The 26000-nt window shown below is 33.4% G+C and overlaps 1 protein-coding gene across 1 annotated transcript; it reads right to left on the bottom strand.

The window, feature by feature from the left end:
• Positions 1-11628: 11628 nt before the first annotated feature.
• LOC133683162 (uncharacterized) lies at positions 11629-13591 on the bottom strand. Its single transcript, XM_062106699.1, has one exon. It carries the CDS (start codon positions 13030-13032, stop codon positions 11812-11814), a length of 1221 nt encoding a protein of 406 aa, XP_061962683.1. The 5' UTR covers positions 13033-13591; the 3' UTR covers positions 11629-11811.
• Between the last annotated feature and the right edge of the window lie 12409 nt (positions 13592-26000).

Below are 26000 nucleotides of genomic sequence, written 5' to 3'. Positions count from 1 at the left end.
CCCTCCTAATTTTATTGCATTTTTTTTCTTAATCTATTTTTGGTCCTCCTTCGTTTGATTTCTATATTCTTATTATTTTCTTGATTTATATTTTTTTTATCAAGTTTTGGTTTCCATTTTTTCGATTACTTTTTTCATCCTTTTCTTAGTTTTTTTTCAATTTAGCCCTTGACTATTTTCTTTCCTTTTGTTTAAATCATATTTGGTCTATATTATTTGAGTTTTAAATTGTTTTATAGTTGGATATTTTACTTTGTTATTTTTTCGTGGTTGTCTCCCAACAGGGCAATCCTTTATTGAAATTTTTTTTTGTTTCAAATTCATAATTTGACATTTGATTATTAAGCCCTTAACTTCATTGTTTGTTCCACTTTTTTATTTTTTGCTTTATCCTGATCTCATATCTCGGGTAATAGGCTAGTCAAGTTAAACATGGTGGACTCGGATATTTTTTCCTCAATCTTTTTAACTAATTGATTTTTTTACAATTTCATCATTTAGCGTTACATTATTGAGTTTTGAGCTACATGATTTTTTCACTTTTATTTCTGTCGAGTTATCTTAAATGCGAGTTAGTTAACCCAAGTTAACTTGTATTTCCTTACTCAATTTTTTTTATTTAACTTAGGTCTTTTTTACTAGGTCCTTTTTTTTAAAAGTCTATTTTTTTTATCCTAATCTCATGTCGCAAGTGGCGAGCTAATCGAGTTAATCTAGATGGACTCGGGTTTTTTTTTCTTAATTTTAGATGATTTTTTTTTTCATTTTCATCTTTTTGCATTATATCGTTTGTCCTTGAGCTTTGTCATTTTTCTTTTTCTCTTATTGTTTTGTTATTTCGAGAGCGAGTTGGTTAAGCTAATCCAGATCAGTTTGTATTTTTTTTCTCAATAATTTTTGTATTTAACTTCGGTCTTTTTTGTTTGGTCCTTCTTTTGAAAGTCTAATTTTTTTTTTATCTTGATCTCATGTCATGAGTGGCGGGTTAATCGAGTCAACCCAGGTTGGCTCAGATTTTTTTCCTTGATTTTATGAGTTCTTTTCAGTTTCATCATTTTGCATTAAATTATTAGCCATTGAGCTTTGTTATTTTTTTACTTTTCTTTCTATGTGGTTATTCTGAGAGCGGGTTGGTAAAGTTAACTCAGGTTTTTTTTACGTTTTTTTATTGAACTTTGGTTTTTTTACTAGGTTTTTTTATTTTTTAATTTTGATCTCATATCATGGGTTGTGGGTTCGTCAAGTTAGCTCTAGTCGACTAGAGTATTCTTCTTCAATGTTATATATATAATCTTTGACATTAAATTATTAGGTTTTGAACTTTATAATTTTTTTTTGCTCTCCTTTTCGCGGGTTGTTTTGATTTTAGATTTCAAATCATATTTTAGTAGATTTAACCCAGTTTGTCTATGATTATTGTTGCCTGAATATCCTTTTTAAGCGTTGAAAAAAAATTGACCTGGCCTGCAACGTAACACGGGCTATATCTATCTAGTTTTGAAACTAAAAAAATATAATTATGTCTATGAATAGAAAGAAATTGATGAAATGACATTATAGGAATGGATATTATGCAAGGATATGATAAGCATAAACTCAGGGACATGGTGAAGATTTGATTATATGTGTATATATAAAGAACAAATCAATTTTCGATTTTTCTGAGATGATTGAATCTTTTTTTTTTTCTTCTTTGCCTCGTTTGAAGATTATGTTTGGGTACTAGTGGATTTATTCGAGGCAATCTACTAAGTATTGTTGTTGAGCTAAGAATCATTTCTTTGATTTTGTTCGTCTTATCTGTTACATATCTCTTTGCGTTGCTATTAGTTGAGCTCGTATTATTAATAGTGTTATTAAACTCTTTCATGATCTAGATTAGATTTACTTGAGTTAATTCAAATTAATTTATTTAATATATAATTTATATAAAATCAGTCTGATCGATCAGGTTTAAAAACTAGGATCGGAAAACAAAAAAAAACACATGTAGAATGCATCCTCTCATATACAGGTGTAAGAGTAGTTCTCCCGTGCCTTGGTCGTTCGAACAAGGTTCGGCAGCTCCAACTTCAGTCTCTTCTTGTGTCTATGTCGGCTCCTCCCATTCGGAAAAGGTAATTTGTTTGCAACATGGATGGGTTCTTACCCGTCTACTTGCTAGGACTTAGATTGATTTTTTCTCTCATTTTTATTTTTCAACATTAGATTAATTGAGAATTAAGATTCTTGATTTATTTTAGTTTATTTTCTATGAAATTATCTATTTTTTTCACAACTCATGTCACATGTTTGACAAGTTAACCCGGGTTAATATAAATTATTTTTTTGTGTTCTTTTTTAATTGATTTTTTATTTCAATTACTTCCTTCAACATTAGGTTTATTGGGGATTGAACTTCATAATTTATTTTAATTCTCTTTCTATTATGTTATCTTAGTCTCATGATCCAGATTGTGAGTTTGACAGGTTAACCTAGATTAACTCAAGATATTTTTTTAATTGATTTTTATTTTTATTTTCAACCTTCAATATTGAATTTATTAGAAATTGAGCATCATAATTTATTTTGATTTTTTAATTAATTTTTTTATTTTTAACCTAAATATTTTTTTTATATTAAAAAATATCATAAAAAAATATTTAACGAACGGCTCAATGCAAAAATGTATATCATCATATTTAATTGAACTCCTGGTGTCATAAACGTTAAAACTACATAATGGAATTTAATTGTGATCTTGTAATTGTTTGGCATAGTAAAGCTTTGCTTTGGATCGATTTTAAGATGTTTTATTTTTGATATTTTAAAGATTCAGGTATTAATTGTTGTTGAGCTTTGGTGTTTTTTAAAATGATTTTTATTTAAAAAATTATGAAATTAATGATTTATTAGTTTTTTTAATAATTTTTATTATATGAATTAATTTGCAATCCAAAGTCTAGCACAGATGAGTTTCGTTCCAAATAAAATTTTTATTCTTTTAATAAAAAAAATGCAGTTTGAGTTTTTTATTTTAAAAAAATAACTAAAACATCTTTTTTCATAAAAAAAAAATAGAGTTAATTTATGATGCATGTCTTGAACCAGTCTTATAATTATGATTCATAACTATGATTTTGATATAAAAAACTCAAGAATTTAAACAATAATCATTAATTTAATTTTTTTAAAATCACGTTGAAAATTAATTCCAACTACATTCTCAAGCATAGTTTGATGTACACCCACTGTTTTGGAAAAAAAAAAAAAGGTATGATTTGATTGGATAAGAACTTCTCGTCTCGATTTGTGTTCTGAGGGCAGCGGCTGCTCCACCGATCAGTGCTGCTGTAACGGGCAAGCTCTGGAAGGGGAAGGAGTGTTATGACCAAAGAAGATTCTGAGGCCTCCTTTGCATGCGCGGCTGATCCCGTTACTGGGTGTTACAGGCCTGCGCTGAGATTTATCCGGCAGAACTTCGGGAAACGTTGTTGAACCATGGGGTTAGGGCACAGTAGGGTTTGAGAGGTTGCTCGACTCCTTGTTTTGAGACACTTCTCCATAGCATCAATGAGTTAATCAAATTGATCTGTTTCAATCCAACTTTGCAAATCATTTGTGTCCTTCTTAATCTACTCTAATTTACTACAAAACATCATTTAAAACTTGAATGATGACAAGATTAGCAATTAAGTATGGAGAAGGAGATGGGAATGAGGCAATCGTGCACCATTTGCTTCCGTCGAGCATTTGTGTTGTTCCTCAATATTAATGGCAGATGCATGAATCATTCAATTTTCCTATGGCAAAGAACAATAGACCCTAAATAATTGAAAACATCATCAAAGGTTGGAGACAACACAAGGTTCATTGAATCTTGTTCTCAAGTGTGATGATTTTAGGGAGACATAATTACAATGACCTTTCTTCTCAGGTGATAATTTTGGGGAGACATGATTATTCCCTCTTGATCAAAGAAAAGGACTAGACGTAAACACATTAAAATCATTAAAAAATAATTAAAAAATATTATTTTAATATTTTTTAGTTGAAGAGTAATTTAAAAGAATAAAATTATCACAATATTAAAAAATCTTTACTAGACTACTAGTTATTTAACACTGCTTCACCGCGAGTCAGATAATTGTTTTTATGATCAAAAAAATATACAAGCTTTTCCAACACGTTTTTTCTTATAAAAAAATCATCATTATAAAACAAAATGCCTATACATGTTTTTAATTAAATAAATCAAGAACCATTTCTACCAGTAAATAAATAAATAAGTGTTAACGCTTCTATTCGACTCACCTCGTTGCGAGCATTTTTTTTTCTAATGTAGAAGAATGAATGTCTAGGTGTTATTAACATGTTTTTTGACATTGAATAAAAAATATAATTGTAAATCAAAAACTGATACTTATATATAATAAAAAAAAATATTATATGCATTAATAAAGACGTGGAAGATCTCAAATTGATTTTTAACGTAGTAAAAAAAATAGAACAATATTGCAATTGCTACTGGAAAAATAATATTTACTTTTAGTTTTGCACAATAATTTTTCAAGAAAACAAAAAGGAAAAATTACAAGAACAAAAAATATGAAATAAATAGGTAAAGTGTAGAGTAATAAATATTCCAAATGTAAAGAAAAAAATAATATTTTTTTCAAAAAAATATAAAGAAAAAAAAGGGAAAAACTAAAAAGAATATTTCAAAAAATTAAAGATAAGAAACAAAAAGGGATAAATAAGTCAAGTGTAAAGTGATAAATATGCTAAGTATAAAAACAAAAAGGAAAAAAACCTAAGAAATATTTTTTCTAAAAAAACAAAAAACCTAAAAGATTATAGATTTGCCACCATTACAATAAAAAAATTGAAAAAAATTTCCATTATGTAATTTCTACAATGAAAAAGGGTTTTCTTTTAGTACATGTACTAGATTTGTTGCTCGCGCTTCGCTACGAGCCAGACAAGATTTTTTACCAAGATTTTCTTTGTAGGGTGAAACTATATAAAAAAAATAATTTAGAAAAAAAAAATCTCTATTAAATCAAGTAAACTTGAAAACCATGTGACCATGGGTATAAGATTGAAATAATCTCACTGAAAGAAAATAGAGGAAAAAGTTTGAAGGATGAAATTAAAATTAACTAATTTTTTTTTTAAAAAAAAAGCAAAAGTGAACTCACATTAACTTATGAAACTGGAGATCCTAGTTATAAACCTGGGCCGAACCTAATAGAAGGCAAATCGTAAAAAATAACAAAAGAAAAGGGATAAAAAAATAAGAAATGACTACCTTAAAAGAGGGGGGGGGGGGGAGCAAACCAGGGCAAACCTCTCGAATCAGGTCTAATTTCTAAAACTCGCAACTTGTGAAATCCTGGACCCGAATTCAATCAAGAAGTTTAATTCTCAATCAAATTAATTTTGAATGATGAAATCGTGGAAAAAATATTAATAAAAAAAACTTGCAAAAGAAAAAATAAAAAAAATAGAGCAAACCAGGGCAAACCTCTCGAATCAGGTCTAATTTCTAAAACTCGCAACTTGTGAAATCCTGGACCCGAATTCAATCAAGAAGTTTAATTCTCAATCAAATTAATTTTGAATGATGAAATCGTGGAAAAAATATTAATAAAAAAAACTTGCAAAAGAAAAAATAAAAAAAAATAGCAACAAAAAAATATGGATAAAATTTGATAGAAAAAAAACCCAAGGAGGATGAAATAAAAAAAAATAATTTTAAAAATGATCCCAAATAAAATAAATAGCAATTAAAAGAATAATGATCAAATATGAAAGATTATAAAATCATAGGGGTGAAATTGAAAAATATTTGTAAATTGATAGATTATTTATATATTAAAAAATGATAGGGGTGAAATTATAAAAAAAAAATTATAGGAGGCTATCCCAACAAAACAAAACCGAACAAAAAAAGGATAAAAATAAGAAAACATTAGCTTAAAAAAAAACAAGTGAACTAGGGGGAATTAACTAAACCTATTCTGATCTCCAAAACTCGTAACTCGTGAAATTCTAAACCCGAGTTCAATCAAAAAACTTAATTCTTACCTAATTTAATTTTGAAACATGAAAACGATGAAAAAATATTAACAGAAAAAACTTGTAAAAGTAAAAAAAAAAAAACAACAAAAAGAATAAGGGCAAAATTTGATAAAAAAAAACCAAGGATGATGAAATTTGAAAAAACAAATTAAAAAGATTTCTGATCTCCAAGGATCAGAATTAACTAAACCTATTCTGATCTCCAAAACTCGTAACTCGTGAAATTCTAAACCCGAGTTCAATCAAAAAACTTAATTCTTACCTAATTTAATTTTGAAACATGAAAACGATGAAAAAAATATTAACAGAAAAAACTTGTAAAAGTAAAAAAAAAAAACAACAAAAAGAATAAAGGCAAAATTTGATAAAAAAACCAAGGATGATGAAATTTGAAAAAAACAAATTAAAAAGATTTCAAACATAATAAATAGCAATTAAAATAATGAGAACCAAATTTAAAAGATTAAAAAAATCATAAGGTTGTGAAATTGAAAAGAATTTGTAAATTGATAAATTATTTATATATTCAAAAAATGATAAAAGTAAAATTAAAAAACATTTGTAATTTGATAGATTATTTATAGATTAAAAAATGGTGGGGTGAAATTGAAAAACATTTATAATTTGATAGATTATTTATGGATTAAAAAATGGTGGGATGAAATTGAAAAAAATTATAATGTTATAACTTACTCTAGAATAAAATAAAAATAGTAATTAAAATGATAGAAAACAAATATGAAGGAAAACAAATTGAAAGGGTTGGCGTAAAATTTAAGGAGAAGAGATAAAATAAGGAAAAGAAAAAAATGATTATTAGCACCAAACCACATGCCCTTTTAGTATACATGCTCATCATCATGTAGAAGGTGCCGAGTTCTTCCAAACACCATCCTAAAAAAGTCGGTGTTTGATGCTGGACGACCCCACATGTGCAGCTGAACGTGATATTTAATATATACAGATTGCAATAATACTCTTGAGCAACCTTCAAATTTACAATAAAATCAGTGTAAAATGATCAGAAACCCTTATGAAAGAGTTATATTGTTTTTGTCTCTAAGAATATCAAAGTAATTATACTATTTTGAAAAACAAAATATAAGGACTAAAACACCCTAGAATGAAAGACATTAGATTTTTTATATTCTAAGGATAAAGTTGTAATTTACTGTGAAAAAAGAAAATGAAAAATTTATCCCCTTATAATATATTAAAAACAATTATATCATGGTAAATAGACAATATCCCCCAATGTCTACTTCAATGGGTTTTTTCCAAGGGCAAATTTATAATTGCACCATTATAATGAATAGTGCTCTAAGTCTTGTTGCATAGTAACTCTTAAGGAATTTTTTTTAAATTATCATATAAAAAATCACATAAAAAAAACTATTTGTTAATTCATAGGCACAAGACAATTGTTAAAGCCTAATAAGGGCTATAAAAACCTTGTGAAAGCCAAATATCGCCAACAAAACCCATCCATGATTGGTTTCTTACAAGAAGGTTATTGAGGGTTGATGAAGGATAGGATAAAGTGATTATTATAGTTGACAAGTTAACTTATTTCTTTGAATGCATCATTAAAGATAAAAGCTAAAATAGATAGGGAAATCATTGAATATATATCTTTGTTTTTTGTAAATTGTAATAGTAAAATGATGATTTTCCCCTTGAAAAAATCTAAAATTGTTACCTTTTCAGAGGTCAAATGGTATTTTCCTTTGGTTCAATTGCGTTTGAAAATTGTTCGATGGTGTTTTTATCTTTTAATTATGCTTTTGAACAGTAAAACGACCTTGCTACCTTTAAAAACAAAAAATCATTTAATTCTATTCAAGGGTCTTTTCAGGCATTTGACTTTTATTGTTACAACATAACTACTATATTTGGGTTTGGAGGGTAGAGTTGTGTTAAAAACAAAAAAAACAAAAGGTTGTTGATTCATGCATTAAACACATCAACCACTCTATTGCCTTTAAGCTGCGCGTGCGGCTGATTCTGGTGGTCAAAACTTTGATTCTGCCACATCATTCGATTGCTCTTAGTCTAATCTTCCTCCTTGTGTGTCGATGTAGTCATCAGACCTCCAATGCATCCCCGACATCATTTTCTTTTTCTTTTCTTTTCTTTTCTTTTTCTGCCTGGAAATTTGTGCCTAGCCCTCCATAATTTTCATATAAGTCCTTCAAGTTATTTTTCTTTTGATTTTGTCCTTTATTTTTTTCCTATTTGTTTTATTTTTATTCATTTCTTTTTTTTTTCAATTGCATCATCCTTTAATTTTTTTTGTCTATCAGATTTGGTTCTCATTCTTTTAAGTTCCTTTTCTATTTAAGATAATTTTTGAGATTTCTCTCTTTTTTCAATTATACACCTTCATTTTTTCTCCTTTCATATTTGATGTTCATTGTTCTTTCTTTTTTTTTTCTGGCTTTGGTTAATTTTTTCATTTAGAATTTTTTTTATTTCATCATTTAGCATTAAATTAGTTGACAATTGAAATTTGTAATTAAACTTAGATTTTTAATTTTACGGGTTGCAAATTTAGAATATTAACTAAGGTTTAGAAGATTCATCTAAATCAATTAGTATGAGTTGAAAGAGTCAATTTACCGGTTTTTCATAAAATTTCTTTCATACTTACACTCCTTCAATTATTATGAATTACTCATTTTTTAATTGATTGAGATTACTGTTGTCTTTTTTTTTTGAAAAGTTAAATTACTATAATGCCTATAAATGCAAAACAACACTTAACTTGAGTCTAAAGTTTTTTTTTTAATTCACTCTTAAATCTTTTTAAGAGAGAAAAATTATCAAACCCAACTAGTTCATGAATCAAGTTGCATCTGACCATATCACAGTCTTATTATATTTTTTAAAAAATTCTTCTTGGTTTTTTTTTATCTTAAGTTGATCCATGCTTTTGCCAGTCACACAGGTTTTATTTAAACCTATTAAATAAATCAATTCACATCAAGTTAGCTCTTATATAGTTTAATTGGAAACTCGTGCTAGGTAAGAATCCAATTTAAGGGATTTCAAGATTTATCTTCTTGCCCAGGTTCAATAACATTGAAAAAAAATCTCCACGCTCTCAATGTTCTTTTTTATGTTTTTAAAAAATTGGTTTGGCCTACGACAGAGCGCAGGCCAATGGACTAATTGTAATGTTAAGAATGTGATATTTTGTAGTTTAAAAAGAAAATTTAATCTCGATTATCTTTTACACTGAAACAAATAAAATTATTTGTGAAACTTTATTGTTCATATGATATTTTGGCCCAGTTTGCGCGCACCTCGATTAATCCCACGGGCCTTGAAGTTAACAACTATGTAAGCCTCTAGTGGCTCTGAGGTTTGTGAGACTCGAACTGGTAACCTCTGGGAAGCAAATCCAGAGCCTAACTAGTTGAGCTGCACCCCTCAGGGTTATCTCAAACTATTTTAAGTGTTCTTCAAGTTGCTTTTGGACCGACCAAGTCAATAAAATTACATCGGGACACATTTCATGTGATTTAATTTTAAACTCGGGTTAGGTGAGAAGTCGAGCCGAGAGGGGTTTCTCCAATTAGTTTCATCATTTTCTTATCAATTTTATGATTTGATTTTTTTTATTAGTCGATTAGGTTATTTTTAAACCAGCTAAGTCAAGTTTTTTTGTTAACATGGTAAGTTAAATTTAATAATAATATTAAATAGCTGTGTATGATATAAATATTTTTCTTGTTATGTTAAACTATTAATATCATTTTGTATCAAACATCTCAGTTGCTTCAAGAGATAGCTCGCAAGCCTTTGTTTTAACCGACAGTAGTTTTCCCAGAGACAAACCAAGAAGGAAAAACAACAATAGAACACCTTTTTCATATTGCTCGATTAATTATTTAACGCTGCCCTTCTAGCCTGTCTCCAAGCCTTTCTCTTCTCCGCACAACATCCTGTTGGGCGATATGGATGTTCTCGACCTTTTAGACAGCAACCTTCTTCGAGTTTTACATGTAACTTTCCGAAGTAAAAAATATGGTCCCAAAACTTTTTCTGTACCAGATTCATTGAAGGAAAAAAAAGAAAAGAAATCGATAGCCCTCAGCTTTGCACTCAATTGCTGCTGGCCATAATTCAAGATGCACTGTTGGGATGGACCCTTCTCTGTTCTTTCTTTCTCTTGGGTCCTTATCCTGGAACCAAAGATACAGAGCACGTGAGGAGCCTAAAAATGCACAGAACTGAATTTCCCTGTTTAAGCACAAATTCGTCAGGACCTCAAGAAGTCTTGCCCTTTCCCAATGCTTCAAAGTCTAATCGAGCGCTCCATGAGCTGGGTTTCTTTCGATATCTAAGGGCTTGTGGGCACCTTGCAGAAGGGGAAAAAAATCCAAGGCTTTGGGGATTAAAAAAAGTGCATGCATCAAGGGACCACTTTTATTAATGTTCTGAACCAATATCTGTGCCCCCCATGGCATCCCTTTTCCCCTGTCTTTTTGCAATTGTGTACTTCATCATACACCATTGTATACATCTCCTTCAGGATTTCCCAGACTTTTTCTTTTTTTCTTTTTTGGTCTGGAATTGGATTTGTGCCCCCAAAGTGTTTGAAGATTTCATTGAATTCTATCAAATAATCTCCATCCAGAGGGCGTCAAGATTATTCAAGCATTATTAGATTGGCAATGGCAATGTGTTCTTGATTTTCATAATGTTTTTCATGCGAAAATCATGCAAGATCACAATATCAAACAAACACCTCACCTCTATAATATTATTAATAATAAAAAAAAACCATCTACACCTAGACTTGACTAAACATACCCATGATCCAATTCAATTACGACAAAAATTGAAAATCTCTGGGAATCAGAATTGCAATGGTCTCTCCTCGCTCGGCAAGGAAAGATACCGTTAGTAAAAAAATAATTTCGAACCTGAAGGTGAAAAATATATGATGACAAGTCCCTGTGAACAACTGTACAAGCAGTAGCCAACAAGAGAACCTTGCTGTCTTGTACAGTTGTTCAAGTAGCTGGCAAAGAGGAACTGCCAAAAATTTAATGCCTAAGTTTGTGGTGAGAAGGATTATACAATGAATAGTTAACATCAACCTCTACCAAGTTCAAAAAACAATGATAAGGCTTGACCAAATCTCATATGGCTGAGGCTTTAGGGACAGCATTATAGGCCTAGAAATGTGCCCAGCACCACTACGCATGTGTCCACAAGTGACAACATTAGCTTTTATATGTATATAAACATTTGTGATCTATTTCAGAATTTTTTTTTTAATATTTGCACATTTAAATTATTAAAAATATATTTTAAAAAAACACCAGCTCAAGCACTCAGTACATCAGATCTTACAGCTTACAAAATACAAACTGATTATACATGAAATTAAAACTACAAACGAAGCACAAAACCTTGGCTAATCACAGAATACTCAATGACAACTGCTAAAAATATTGCACATAAATATTTTCTTCTCCTCCAACTCCAAGCAGTCTGTTGACTCACCTGGGTTTCGAATTTGACACTATAGGATATATGATTTAACATGCAACTATCTAAAAGATAAATCATTTTCATATATAACAATAAATTTCAACAAAATTTAAGGAAAAAAAGTATAATAACTACTAGTGATAGAACTGATCAGAGCAAGATAGACGAGCACGAATCAAACAAACAAGATCATGATAGAATGTACTGTGTAATGTAGCACCAGCAGCCTAAACTCTTCTACTTTAGCCTCTCACAGCTAATAATGAAGGAATGCCAGACAAGTTTGGAGTGGTGTTCCTATTGATGTCTCTTTTCCCATCTTTTGAAGAAGGTTTGCTGCCCAAAGCTCTCATTGGGCTAGCGAAAGCCCAACCCCAGCTCCTGCTCCTACCATGAGCAAGAGGGCCAGCTCCTGATGATTTCCCATTCATTTCTTCAGCTGATGATGAAACCCAATAGGATGATGATGAAGAGGAAGATGAGGAGGTTATGATAAACCCACCGAAGATACCGCCACACCTCAACCTCCCTTTCATGTGAGAATTCCCAACAGTGACGGGCTTGCCTTCCCTTTGGGACTCCACTCTTCTTAGAGTGCAATCACCAAACCCAGTTGAGATTCTCTCGAAGAAGTCACCAGAGAAGCTCCTGCTTCCACACCCGACGGATCTAGACCTTGACACCTTTCTCTCGAAAGAGGTGGCAGAGGCAGTTGCTTGGCTGTTAGGACTATCATCATCATCCTCCACTAACACAATATTGTCACCTTTCTTTGACAAAGAAGAACCTAAGCACTTCTCTTTTGGCCTCACCGTGGACCCATTTGTTGTTGTTGCTGCTGCTGCTGCTGCTGCTGCTGGTTGTGTAGTTACAGCTAAAGAAGACATCTTTTCTGTTTTTCTAGTTGAAGTACTAGACTTGGAGGAAGAGAGATAGAGAAATGACCAAAACCCTCTTCTCCTTGGGCTAAAATCCTCACCATCATCAGTAGCAGAGTTCAAGAAATGGCCTCTCCTGGGAGTTGTAGTAGTTTTGCTTCTCTTGAAAACAATATCACGATCTGATGATGATGATACCATGATTTTCTTCTTCTTTTTGGCCAAAAGAAAAGGGATCCTGGCCCTCCTTGTGTAATATTCTTGATAGTGACTATTATTGCCACCATCATTTCTACATTTTGTTGTTGTCGGACGCACAGCAAATGATAGTGAAGTACCTGCACCTCCATTGCTAGAGCTACCAACACCAATATCAGATCTAAAAGAAGGAGAAGAGGAGGAGGAGGAGGAACCACGTATAGGTAAAGGAAAAGAAGAAGAAACAAGCTTGCCAAGCTTTTCTTGAAGACAAAAGGCACAGATCCCACCTGGGTTGTTTCTGTACGGATGGGCACTACATTGCATACCATCACTCATATCTTCTTCACCTACACCAACCCTACCTCCTTTGATATCCATCATCATCTATGAAAATACTACAGTCACTGCAAAGCAAAAACCTTTATGATTCCTAGATAAAATACAGTAGTAGTAAATCCTTTTTCTTGATTTCTTGGTTTTTTGATACCTTGTAATTGCTTCTTGACTGGTTTTTGGTGTTTTTGAGAGAGATGGGGAGAGAGATGCAAACAAATGGAAGGGAACAGGTGGTCAGAGAGTATAAATTGAGTGCATTCAAGAGTTTAGAGGGGGGGACTGGGGAGGGAGAGTCCCCAGGAGCACGTGGAATACTGACTTAGCCAATATATTTTTAAATAAGTGTTGAGCAAGACAAGCAAAACCCTAGTAAAATATATCTGATCTCTTCTCTCTTGCCCCCTTCCAAACACAGAAGAATCTATAAAAGCCTGTCCTCCTTCTGAGAGACTGATATATAGGCCTCTTAGTTTGCTCTGCTGCTTACCATTTCTTATCTGTAACAGTACTCTTTTTTTCTCGGGTTTAGAATTTAGCAGAGAAAACAAAGTGATGTGCACCATATCCCTTCCCTTCTATTGTGTCGAGATTTTTATTAAACCAGGATAGCGATTTTTATTAGCAGTGCTTTTTGAAGGAAAGCCAAATATAAAGCCAAATGAAAAGGATAAAAGGTTTCTGTCTTTTATTTTTATATGCTATATTGAAAAGTCAATATAGCATATATATATATATATATATATATATATAAATATAATGAAGAGTCATTCTTGTCTATTAGTAAAAACTGCTAAAAGCTTATTTGATATATTTTTATGCAAAGGTTTTTAATTGAAGTTGTATTAGCCGGCTTTAATTAATAAATAATTTTATTAATATAAAATATAATTAACTTTCATAAATGACTTTTTATTATTGGAGGGTACATAAACAAAAAAAAAAATCATATTTATACTATTTAAAAAATCATTTTATCATTTTAACTATTTAAAATAGCATCTCTAATGACAAAAGCCAAATGATATGTCACCACCCAATTCCTAAATCCATAACGGACACGTAAACATAATCCCTCTCCAAGTTATTATTCATACGAACCTGAATATACTTACAAATATTTTTATTAACTCAATCAGAGTTTTATGCAATATTTACTATAATAATTATTTCAATAATATATATTAATATATTAATACAAACCTTAATACAAATTCAATAAATGTGGAGCACTAGTTAGACATAATAAAAAAAACTATTAATTACAATTAAAAAAACAAGTTCTAAAAGTCTAACAAAAACAACCTATTAACAAAACTATAAACTTGGAAAAGATAAATAATGAAAGAGGTAGTTCAACAACTCAATAAATAAATAACATTTATTATACACCTACAAGGTAATATTTATTATACACCTACAAGGTAATAATTATTATAGTAATTATTATATACAAGTTTGACTTTATACTTTTACAAGAGAATTTCTTTAACAGATCATTACAAGAGATATCATAAGGTAAGACTCGTCATAAAATCACAATGCAGTGAGCATAATGCTCTAGACTGTGGGATAATCAATCAAATGAGGAGGAATCAATTCAAATATATATAATATCTCACACCAAGGATTCAATTACAATAAGTAATTATGTTTTATCATAAACAAGAGATACTAAACAATATATACTACCATGAAGCATGATCTATTCCACATTAACAATTCAAATATTTATATTATTCTTTTTGCATATGGAATATTATTCACACACCAAACTCAAAGGTAGTAAGAACACAAAAGTAGATATCGAAGGAAATCTTATTGACCTTCAGCAAGTAAAATATCTGAATGCAAAAGAAGACATACTCAAAACAACTCGAAATAGATAACATCAAAAATTAAAACTTTAAGATTATAGACTAAAATATAATTATAAAAGTGAAATGGATTCATTCGTTCAATCTCGAACATTTCTTAAACTGATCGAATTTTAAAAAAAATTGTTTATCCTTCATATCTAGGTTAACCAGTCGATCAAAACCAACCGATTATTTGACCTAAATTGACCTATTAGTTGACTGAAGCCAAACAAGCTAACCGGTTGACCGATTGATCAGGATTTCATAATCTTGATTCATTAGGCTTTTCTAAAATGTTAAATGTTCAAATTTCAACTAACACCTCAAAAACATAAACTTCAAAACCCTAAATCTTATCAAATTCAAAATCTTAACTAATAACAACAATTATATATATCAAAGCATAATGCATACCTTAATAACTTATTTCTTCTAATTTAATTTATCCCTTCCTCTTCTTTTTTCTTCTCCTTCCTGTCTTTCGATTCTCTCTCTAAATTTTAATTTCTCTCTTTTTTTTCTTTTCCTATTTATATTTATGAATCTCATGCAATTACCAAAATATCTCTCATTTATTTATACCTAATATCAACTCCTCCAAGGGCATTATTGCCTTTTCCTACTAAAATCTCTATTTTTCCTTTAAAATATTTCATTCTCCCCACCTTACAAAAGTTTCATCCCCGAAACTTGACATAAATAGTTGAACACTTACTGAATTTATCGAAAAGATAAGGATACTCCTTACGTATTTTATCCTTAAGGTTCCATGTCTCTTCCTCACATAAATAACCTTTCCACTTCACTTTAATTGAAGATATTTTCTTTGATCGAAGTTTCCTTACTTATTTCCACTATAGCTTCCAATTTCACCTTATAAGTCACATCATCTATTAGTTCAATTGAATGAACTTCTAATACATGAGATGGATCTAACATATACTTTCTTAGCAACGAAACATGGAATACTAAATGAATAACTTACATTTTTTGTGGTGGTGCTAACCTATAAGCAACTACTCTAACTTTCTCCAAAATCTTATATGGTCCAATGAATCAAGGACTTAATTTGTTTTTCTTTCCAAACCTAAATACGTACTTGGTCAGTGATACCTTAAAAGACATACAATTATTTATTAAAAACTCTAAGCCATTCCTTCTCCTATCCGCGTAACTATTTTCCATACTCTAAGTAGTCTGAAGCTTATCTCTGATCACCCTTATCTTCTATGAGGTAATTTGAATCAATTCTGATCTCATTAGCCTTTTCTCATCAACCTCAAATCAACAAACCATTTATTGACACTTTCAACCATACAAAGCCTCATAAGGTACCATCTCAATGCTAGCCTGATAAATATTGTTCTAAGAAAATTCCATTAATGATAGGAACCTACTCCAACCAGCTCAAAAATTCATAACACAAACTCTAAGCATATCCTTTAAAGTCTGAATAGTCCTTTCAGACTAACCTTCCATTTGAGGATAAAAAGTCGTACTCAATTTCACCTTAGTACCCATAGCTTCTTGGAATTTCACCTAAAACTGCGACATAAACTATGGATTTCTAACTGAAACAATTGAGACCAACACTCTATGCAGTTATATAATCTCACTAATGAACAATTCTGCTAACTTTACATATCCATAAGTAATCTTAATTTGCAGAAAATATGTTGATTTTGTCAACTTGTCGACAATCACTCATATCAAATCATAACCCTCATAACTCCTAGGAAATCCTGTCATAAAGTTCATTGTGATCCTTTTCCATTTCTATTTTGGAATCAATAATGGTTGCCACAATCTAGGAGGTTTTTGGTGTTCACCCTTTACCCTTTGATAGGTCAAACATATAGAAACAAAATCTACTATATTATACTTCATCCTATTATACTAATAGCACATCTTAAGATCCTTGTACATCTTGGTGGAACCCGGATGTATTATGTGAACTATATAATATGCCTCTGTCATCAATTCTCTCCTCAAATTATCCACATCAAGCATATAAAATCTATTTCTATATTTCAACACATCATCCTCAACAATCATAAAACATGCAGCTTTTCCCTGTATTACCTCATCTATGATCCCGAGTAGCGAATCATCTATCTTCTAAGCTACTTTTATTTTGTCAATCAAGCTTAACTTAATCTGAGAGTGAGCAATCATTGCTCCAGCTTCATTGATGTTAAATATGACTCCTTCATCCACTAACACATACAACTCCTTGATCAGAGGTCTTCATACCTTTAAAATATAAGTTAAGCTCCGAGATAATTTTATGCTCAAAGCATCGATAACTATATTTTCCTTGTGTTGGGTGGTCTGTATGGTATAATATAGTCATTTAGCATCTTTATCCATCTCCTCTACTGACACGACCAAAAGATTGATGTCTTTTCCCAAGTGCAGGAGTGTCGAAGTAATAAATAACCCGGCAAGACCGGGGTCGAACCACAGGGAGGTTACTTGTATAAATTGTAAGCAACAATAATACTATAACAATAGTAACAATAATAATAATAGTGAAGAAGAAGAAGAGGAAGTTGATGAGAACTTTGAGATGAAAGATTAACGTAAGGATTAAACAATGATAACAATAAATGTCAAGGTTAGAGGATCCACTAATGGTATTTCAAACAAGTATAGTATAAACCCTTATTATTCAATTGGAAACCACACACAAGGAGGTTCCAATCAGATTATAAATTGTTAACATGATTACATTAGCTATCTTATTCGAATAATGCTAATACTTGTAAATGTTTTCAGGCATTCATGATTATAACTTATGTTAACAACAAATCAAGTTCCTTTCATAGCTCAGGTGTCGGTTATACCATACAGTATGGGCTATGAAAGTGCCAAGTATTTGTTGTACCAAGTGTTATACAACATAAATCTAGATTAACCATTTAACAAGCAAAGTATTAAAATTGAATAAGATAACAAATATAAAGCATGTTAGTATCCAACATTAAAGTCCATGTTGAGTTTATATTATACTTATTCTTACACCATTAGTGTACCCTTTACACCTTGACATAATTAATTTAGCTAGACATAATGAAAGAAAGAAACATAAATAAACAAGGAAAGGAAATGAAAAGCATAAGCAAGAGATTAATATAAGCAAAACTTAAGCATTACAAAATAAAAGAGAGAAAGCAAGAGCATGATCTTGATCTGGAAACCAAGATGCCTAAATACATGGCAAATGCCTCCTTTTATAGGCCAAAATTCAGAACTATTGATTTGTTGACTAATTGATAAGTGGGTGGCCACATCTTGACTTGGTGACAATTCTTATCTTCTTGTCTGCCAAAAACATCATTAATGACGTCATAATTTGAACAAACTTAAATCATGAAAGTTCTAGGAAATTGTCTCATATTTCCAAGATAAAAATTTGAGATCATTTGGACTTCTAAAACTTGAGATATGGGCTGAACACTGAACAGTATCTGGGCTGCAGGACAGATTCAGACTTCTTTGTTGTTGCTACAATTTGGACTTGAAAACAACCTTTTTAAATCTTAGGCTCCACACAAAAGTTGTAGGCCTATGTCTTATCTTTCCATCCATATAAAATGGACCTAAATCCAAGATCTACAGCTCCAGATATGACCCAATTACCGAACTGTGTTCCAGTTTGGACTGCACCAGCATCTCTTTGGCTATCTTTTTGTCCTTTCAATTTCAGTACTTAAACTCATCAATCAATTCTTTCATTTATGTGATAGGCCTGCATTTAAGATGAACATTTATCATAAATTAAAGGTATCTTATATAATTAGATATGTTATTATAAAACATGCTTTAGTTAAGGAGTTATTGATACTTTAAGTGCAAAATGATGATATAAAACCTTGATAAAAATGCACTTTTAAGTACTAATCATCTACCTTATATTTAGATCATTTTACCAAAATATATACTTCAAACTCTTGTGATCTATGATGATCTCATAAATTTCACTATATAGGTAGTGCCTCCAAATCTTCAATTCAAAAATTACAATCGTCATATCTAAATCATGCGTAGGGTAGTTCTATTCATACTTATTTAGTTGTAGTGAAAAATAAATAATAACCCTGCCATGTTGCATCGGAACACATCCTAACCCCACTCTCTAGACATCACAACACACTATGTAACCACCAAAACCAGATGGTACTACTAGAATAGACATTATAGTCAATCTCTACTTTAACTCTAATAACCTTTTATCATAAGCTTTAGAACAATGAAACTTAACATTCTTATGTGTTAACTCGATTAGTGGTGCATAAATACAAGAAAAGTTCTTTATAAACCTTGAAGAAACTTCTAGTCTCTATCACTAAAGTAGGTTTAAGCCATTGCTTGATTGCTTCAATCTCTTGAGGGTCAACTTCTATTCCCTTTCTTAACACTGCATGCCCAAGAAATGCCACACTTTCTAGCTAGAACCCGCTCTTTGAGAACTTGCCACACAACTAATGATCTCTTAAAGTTTGGAGCCTCATCCTCAAGTATTGGTCATGCTTTTCTCTAGACCTCAAATACACCAAAATATCATCGATAAAGACTATCACAAATCAATCTATAAATTGCCTGAACACTATATTCATCAAGTTCATAAAAGCTGCTGGTGCATTCGTTAATTCAAAAGACATCACTAAGAACTCATAATGATCATACCGAGTTCTAAAAGTTATTTTTGGAATATTCTCTTTCCTTATTCTCAACTAATGATACCCAGATCGAAGATCGATCTTAGAAAAGAATTAAGCTCCATACAATTGGTCAAACAAATCATCTATGCAAGGAAGCGAGTATCTAACAAATAATATTTGGGCTCCCCAAGAAGACACACTTGGTTGGATGAACTTTTTGTTCAACAAATTCTATAGCTAATCTTTTAGTTTTCTCAACTCTATTGACACCATTCTCTACAGTATCAATGATATTTGTTCGGTACCTAGAACCAAATCAATGCAAATTTCAATGTCCCTTAATGGAGAAAATCCAGGTAAGTTGTTGGAAAAGACATTGATGAACTCATTGACTATAACACCCTCAACTTTTATTATTGATCACACTTTATCATTTTATCATATTTGTTTTAAAAGAGGTAAAAAAAATTATTTCTATCAAAACTTGGACATAGTTTCCCCTATATTATTGATATCAAGTCATTGACAATACTTGAACTTTCTTCACTATCACTATTGCAAGATGACATCGAAATGGCTTGCTTTTCGTGCTTCCTAAAAGGTGGTGTTGGGAAAGGAAAATGGTTTTGGATTTAATCATAAAATTATGATTATAAGGTTTAGGAGTCACCACCTATTATTATAGTTAATAGGAAACCTATGGTCTGCGAGAGTCTGGGTAAAAGACTGGTTGTTCAAGGAAAAGACACATCTCTCTCAATGCTTCCTACTTAAGGTAAGCTGCATTATTGTTTGATTGTTTTTCTAGATCGTGTTTCTATTCATTGGTCTTTCTCTAAGATCTCTTTTGGTGAGAGTCTCTATCTTATTGGGTTAAATCCTAACCATTCTAAAGTCAAAATTTTTAGGATTTGGTTGTATGCATATAAATTGTTTTTTGATTTTTTTTAAAAAGGAAATTAATTTAAAAATTTTGAGTGAATTTTCAACAAAAATTTTTTAGAAAAGTTTCGGAGAAAACCAAGTATTTTAATACCAGATATATATCTTACATTGTAAATATATAGCTTGATATTATCTAAGATTGGAAAAAAAAATATGTGAGAAAATCATAATGTTTTGAAAGGATTTTTGAATTTTTTTTAAAATTAATATTATTATTATTATATTGGGCAAGGCCCAACCTAGCCAACTTGGCCAAACCCAGTTAAGCCAAGTTGGGTCAACAGCAGGCCAACAAACCTGGCTCTTTTATTTTTTTAGATTGGGCTGGATCCAACCTAACCATTTCGGGTGTACTGAAATGGGTCCAACCTAAATAAAAAGCTAAGAATTTTTTACTACTACATGCAGTAGTCGGGGTGGCTGCTTTTCAGGAGAAAAAGAAGAGGGAGGCTTGGCTGGCCGGAGGAGAGCGACTACCGGAGGTGTTCTTAGTGTTACAGGAAAGACCGACAAGTGGTTGGTGATGATAATAACGGTTGAGGCGTGGCGGAGGAGCTAACCAAAGTGGTGGCGGAGAGGGGAGGGAGAAAAACTACGCAAAAGATGATTTTTTGCAAACTTTACACTCTAATTTATCCTCCTTTAGACCATGGAATCCATCCATATTTATAGGGGGTGGAAGATGAAAATTTTGGCCCTTGATTCAACTCGGAAGGATCCCAACTGTTAATTCAAAGTGGCTATCATGGGTTGTCAGATTTGCTGCAAAGAGGGGTTGTAACAACCCGGTTTTTCAGGCCCAAAACAATAGTAATTTTTCTTTTATATATATATATACCTAACACACATGGTGCCGGTAATCAGCGAACCTGATCCCTCACATCATCAAGATACAATCAATATTTCATTTAAAAGTGAATCTTACATAAACACGTAATATTATGGTTGCATGATTAGAAGTTCATATTAAAAATATACATACATAGACATGAGTTTGCATTCCTATCCTACTAATAGCCATTACAAATTTAAACAAAAGGATCTAATAAAAGTTAAACATTTAGTACATTGATTCATACAAAATACATTGTGATTTAGAATGCATCTACATGATTCCTTGCAAAAGTAGGTTCCCGTGTATCGGGTTTCCTAGACGTCTCGTTGGTGTGACATCCCTGCAGCAGTATAAAACATTTAAGAGAATATAATTACTTAATAATACTAGTAATAATGGTAACTAAATGGTCTGGCAGTTAAATGAAGCATTAACATTTATAATTTCTTCATGTACTTGGTATAAACAGCTTGTAGTACATATAGATGTACCAATTTTTAGCAATCAACCATAATCTTAAACCCGGCTATCCTCTTAAGGCATCATTTGCTGAGGTTAACCGTTCACTCACCCCAATCATCCACTTCGGATGCCATTAGCCAAAGCTAATCAATCGTTCGTCCCGGTCATCCGTTCGGATGCCATTAGCTGAAGCTAATCATTTGTCCCGGCCATCCATTCAGATGCCATTAGCCGAAGCTAATCATTCTTTGTCCCGGCCATCCATTCGGATGCCATTAGCCAAAGCTAATCAATCATTCGTCCCGGTCATCCGTTCGGATGTCATTAGCTGAAGCTAATCATTTGTCCCGGCCATCCATTTAGATGCCATTAGCCGAAGCTAATCATTCTTTGTCCCGGTCATCCATTCGGATGCCATTAGCCAAAGCTAATCAATTGTTCGTCCCGGTCATCCATTCGGATGCCATTAGCCGAAGCTAATCATTCATTTTTCCCGGCCATCCATTCGGATGCCATTAACCGAAGCTAATCATTCATTTCTCAACATTTAAGCATCCGACAATCTAATATCGGTTCTAACACAATATGGTAATATTCATGTTAACGTATTTCATTATTCAACGTATGAAAAAGGAAGGTGCAAGTCACCTACTTGCTCCACCTGTGGGTTGTTCTTGTCTTGACGATGGTCCAATCCCGACCGCACCACCTAAAACATCAATAGTCAGAAATCAGTACATTTGTATTTTTGAATCACATTCGTCACCACACTTATTTCAAGAGTTCATATGTTCACATTCAAGTGTTCCATATTTTACACCATCATACCATGAAGTTGTTACTAGCATTTAAGTCATTTTTGCCAAGGATGCTTATTGTAGAAATCGGCAGCGAGAACTGGTTGGCTGCAGGCTGCCCAATTCGGCAACGACAACTGTTTCGCTGCAGGCAGCCAATTCGGTAGCAAAAACTGTTTCACTGCCGGCAGCCAGTTCGGCAGCGAAAACTGTTTCGCTGCTGGCGCCACAGTTTCGGCAATGATTTGCTACAGACAACTCCACTTTGGCAGCGAATCGCAAGTTCGCTGCAGAACATGCCACTCGGCAGCGAATTGTTAACGCGCTGCAGATGACACAGTTTCGGCAGCGAATCACAATTCGCTGCAGAACACACACACAATCCGGCAGCGAATGCTAATTCGCTGCAGAAGACTCAGTTTCGGCAGCGAATCACAAATTTGTTGTAGACACTCAGTTTCGGCAGCGAATGTTAATTCGCTGTAGCCGACACAGTTTCGAGTTTCGGCAGCGAATGTTAATTCGCTGTAGCCGACACAGTTTCGGCAGCGAATCAGAGTTTCGCTGTACAACACACAATTCGGCAGCGAATGCTAGTTCGCTGTAGCCGACACTGTTTCGGCAGAGAAATCACAGCTTCGCTGCACAACACACAATTCGGCAGCGAATACTAATTCGCTACATGAAATTCAATTGCGGCAGCGAATCACAAATTCGCTGCAGACAACTCAGTTTCGGCAGCGAATGCTAATTCGCTGCAGCCGACACAGTTTCGGTAGCGAATCACAGTTTCGCTGCACAACACACAACTCAGCAGCGAATGCTAATTCGCTGCAGAAGACTCAGTTTTAGCAGCGAATCACAACTTCGCTCCAGCTGACACAGATTCAGCAGCGAATCAGAGTTTCGCTGCACAACACACAATTCGACAGTGAATGCTAGTTCGCTGTAGCCGACATTGTTTCGGCAGCGAAATCACAGTTTCACTGCACAACACACAACTCGACAGGGAATGCTAATTCGCTGCAGAAGACTCAGTTTCAGCAGCAAATCACAACTCTGCTGCAGACAACTCAGTTTTGGCAGCGAATGCTAATTCGCTGCAGCCGACACAGTTTAGGCAGTGAATCACAGTTTCACTGCACAACACACAACTCGGCATGAACACACACACCACACATGCTGTAACAACCCCAACATATACACTGTCACTAAGTTCCAGCAGAACACACACATTAAAACCATCAATTCCAGCACCTAATCGTCCAACAAAATCCCAGCAGAACACACATTGAAAACCATCAATTACAACATATAATCTTTCAATAAATTCCAGCAGAACACACACATTGAAACCATCAATTTTAGCACATAATCCTTCAACAAATCCCAGCAGAACACACACATGCATGCTGGCCAACCCCATAGTTAAAGCCAGCCCTCTACCATGATTTGTTATTTCCATTTTATTCATTTTTCTTTGTTAGATGTTCTGAAATTGGCTTCATTTCATTTTTGTTTCCTTGTTCTCCTAGTTAATTTCAATTTCCTTCACAACTAACTTAGGTCTTAGGTCAATTTTCTTAGGGTTTTCTTCTTCATTTCCGTTTCTGGTCTTAAGGAGAAGAGGAAGGGAGTTTCATGACCCATACCTTTCGAATCTAACTAAGTTTGAGGAAGGTTTGACACTATTCTTCCTCTTCTCCTGCTGGTTCTCCTCCTTCTTCTTCCTCTCACGTTTTCCAGCCCTCGTTTTCCTTTCCTCTAGGCAGCTGACCAATCTTCTCTCAAGGTCTCATCTTTCCCTCATACGTTCACAAAACACTCTCTACTAGTTTGGTTTAGGTTTCTGTTCTGAAAAAGGAAGGGAATAATGACATGCAGTTGCTGTTTTTGGGAAGAGGATGGATCATCCTCTCTCTCCTCCTTGTATTTATACTCCCCATGAAATGAGGTGGGTTGTTTGGGGGTTGGTTTAGATGTATTCTTATCCTTGTTTTGGTCTATCTAAAACCGGTTTTACCCCTTCCTCTCAGCTCCTTTAGTTAATTAATTTTTTTTAAAACAAAAACTGCATCAAAAATGGCAGCGAAAATGGCATCGTTCTCCATGATGAAATCGGCAGCGAAAACTGTATCGCTGCCGATCATGAAATCGGCAGCCAAAACCACATCGCTGTCGATCCAGAAATCAGCAGCAAAAACTGCTTCGCTATCAATGAAGAAATCGGCAGCGAAAACTGCGTCGCTGCCGGTCATGAAATCGGCAGCGAAAATCGCGTCGCTGCAGATCTAGAAATCAGCAGCAAAAACTGCTTCGCTGCCCATGCAGAAATCGGCAGCGAAAACTGTGTCGCTGTCGGTCATGAAAACGCAGCGAAAACTGCATGGCTGCTGATCATGAAATCGGCAGCGAAAACTGCATCGCTGCTTATCAAGAAATCGGCAGCGAAAACTGCGTCGTCAATTCTCTTAGGTGTTTACATTCTCCCCCCCTTAATATGAATTTTGTCATCGAAATTTAAGAGGTTTCACACTCCATACATGGTAGTTCAAATAAATTGGGGTACTTTTTCCTCATCTCAGCCTCCCTCTCCCAAGTTTCCTCTTCTATTTGAGCATTTCGCCATAAGATTCTGACGATGGGGATCTTTTTGCTCCGTAGCTCCCTCACTTCCTGATCTAGTATCCTTATGGGCCTCAATTCTAGTGTTAAGTCTTCCTTGACTTCTACTGGAACCTGGGGTAGAACTCGGGCGGGGTCCACGTCAACCTTTCTTAACAAGGAGACATGGAACACATCATGGACCTTGGCTAACTGTGGGGGCAAGTCCACTTTGTAGGCTACTGGTCCTACTCGTTGTAAGATTTTGAAGGGTCCGATGAAGCGGGGAGTTAACTTCCCTTTCAGTCCAAACCGTAACATGTTCTTCCATGGGGCTACCTTCAGGAACACCTGGTCCCCCGTACTAAACTCGAGAGGTCTTCTCCTCACATCAGCATACTTCTTCTGTCTATCCTAAGCGGCTTTTATGCGATCCCTGATAGTTCTCATTTTCTCCATGGTGACTTGGACCAACTCCGCGCCATATAACTTTCGGTCCCCAATTTCCTCCCAACACAAAGGAGTTCTGCACCTCCTACCATACAAGGCTTCATATGGGGCCATCCCTATTGTGGCTTGGTGACTATTGTTATATGTGAACTCCACCAATGCCATGTGTTCCTCCTAATTTCCTCCAAATTCTAGCACACAGGCCCGTAATAGGTCTTCCAAGACTTGGATGACTCTTTCTGATTGGCTATTCGTTTGAGGGTGAAACGCAATGCTCATGTCCAATCTTGTCCCCAAGGCATGTTGTATGCTTGGCCAAAGTCGAGAGGTGAACCTGGGATCTCGATCCGATACAATGGACACCGGAATCCCATGAAGCCGTACCACCTCATTTATATAGATC

Source organism: Populus nigra, chromosome 2, assembly GCF_951802175.1.
Source record: "Populus nigra chromosome 2, ddPopNigr1.1, whole genome shotgun sequence".
NCBI classification, from domain to species: domain Eukaryota; kingdom Viridiplantae; phylum Streptophyta; class Magnoliopsida; order Malpighiales; family Salicaceae; genus Populus; species Populus nigra.
The sequence above is the reverse complement of the archived record's forward strand: the minus strand, read 5'-3'. Positions and strand labels throughout refer to the sequence as shown.

Coding starts and splice junctions, on each gene's coding strand:
- LOC133683162 (XM_062106699.1), bottom strand. CDS start 13,032: ATGATGATGGATATCAAAGGAGGTAGGGTTGGTGTAGGTGAAGAAGAT.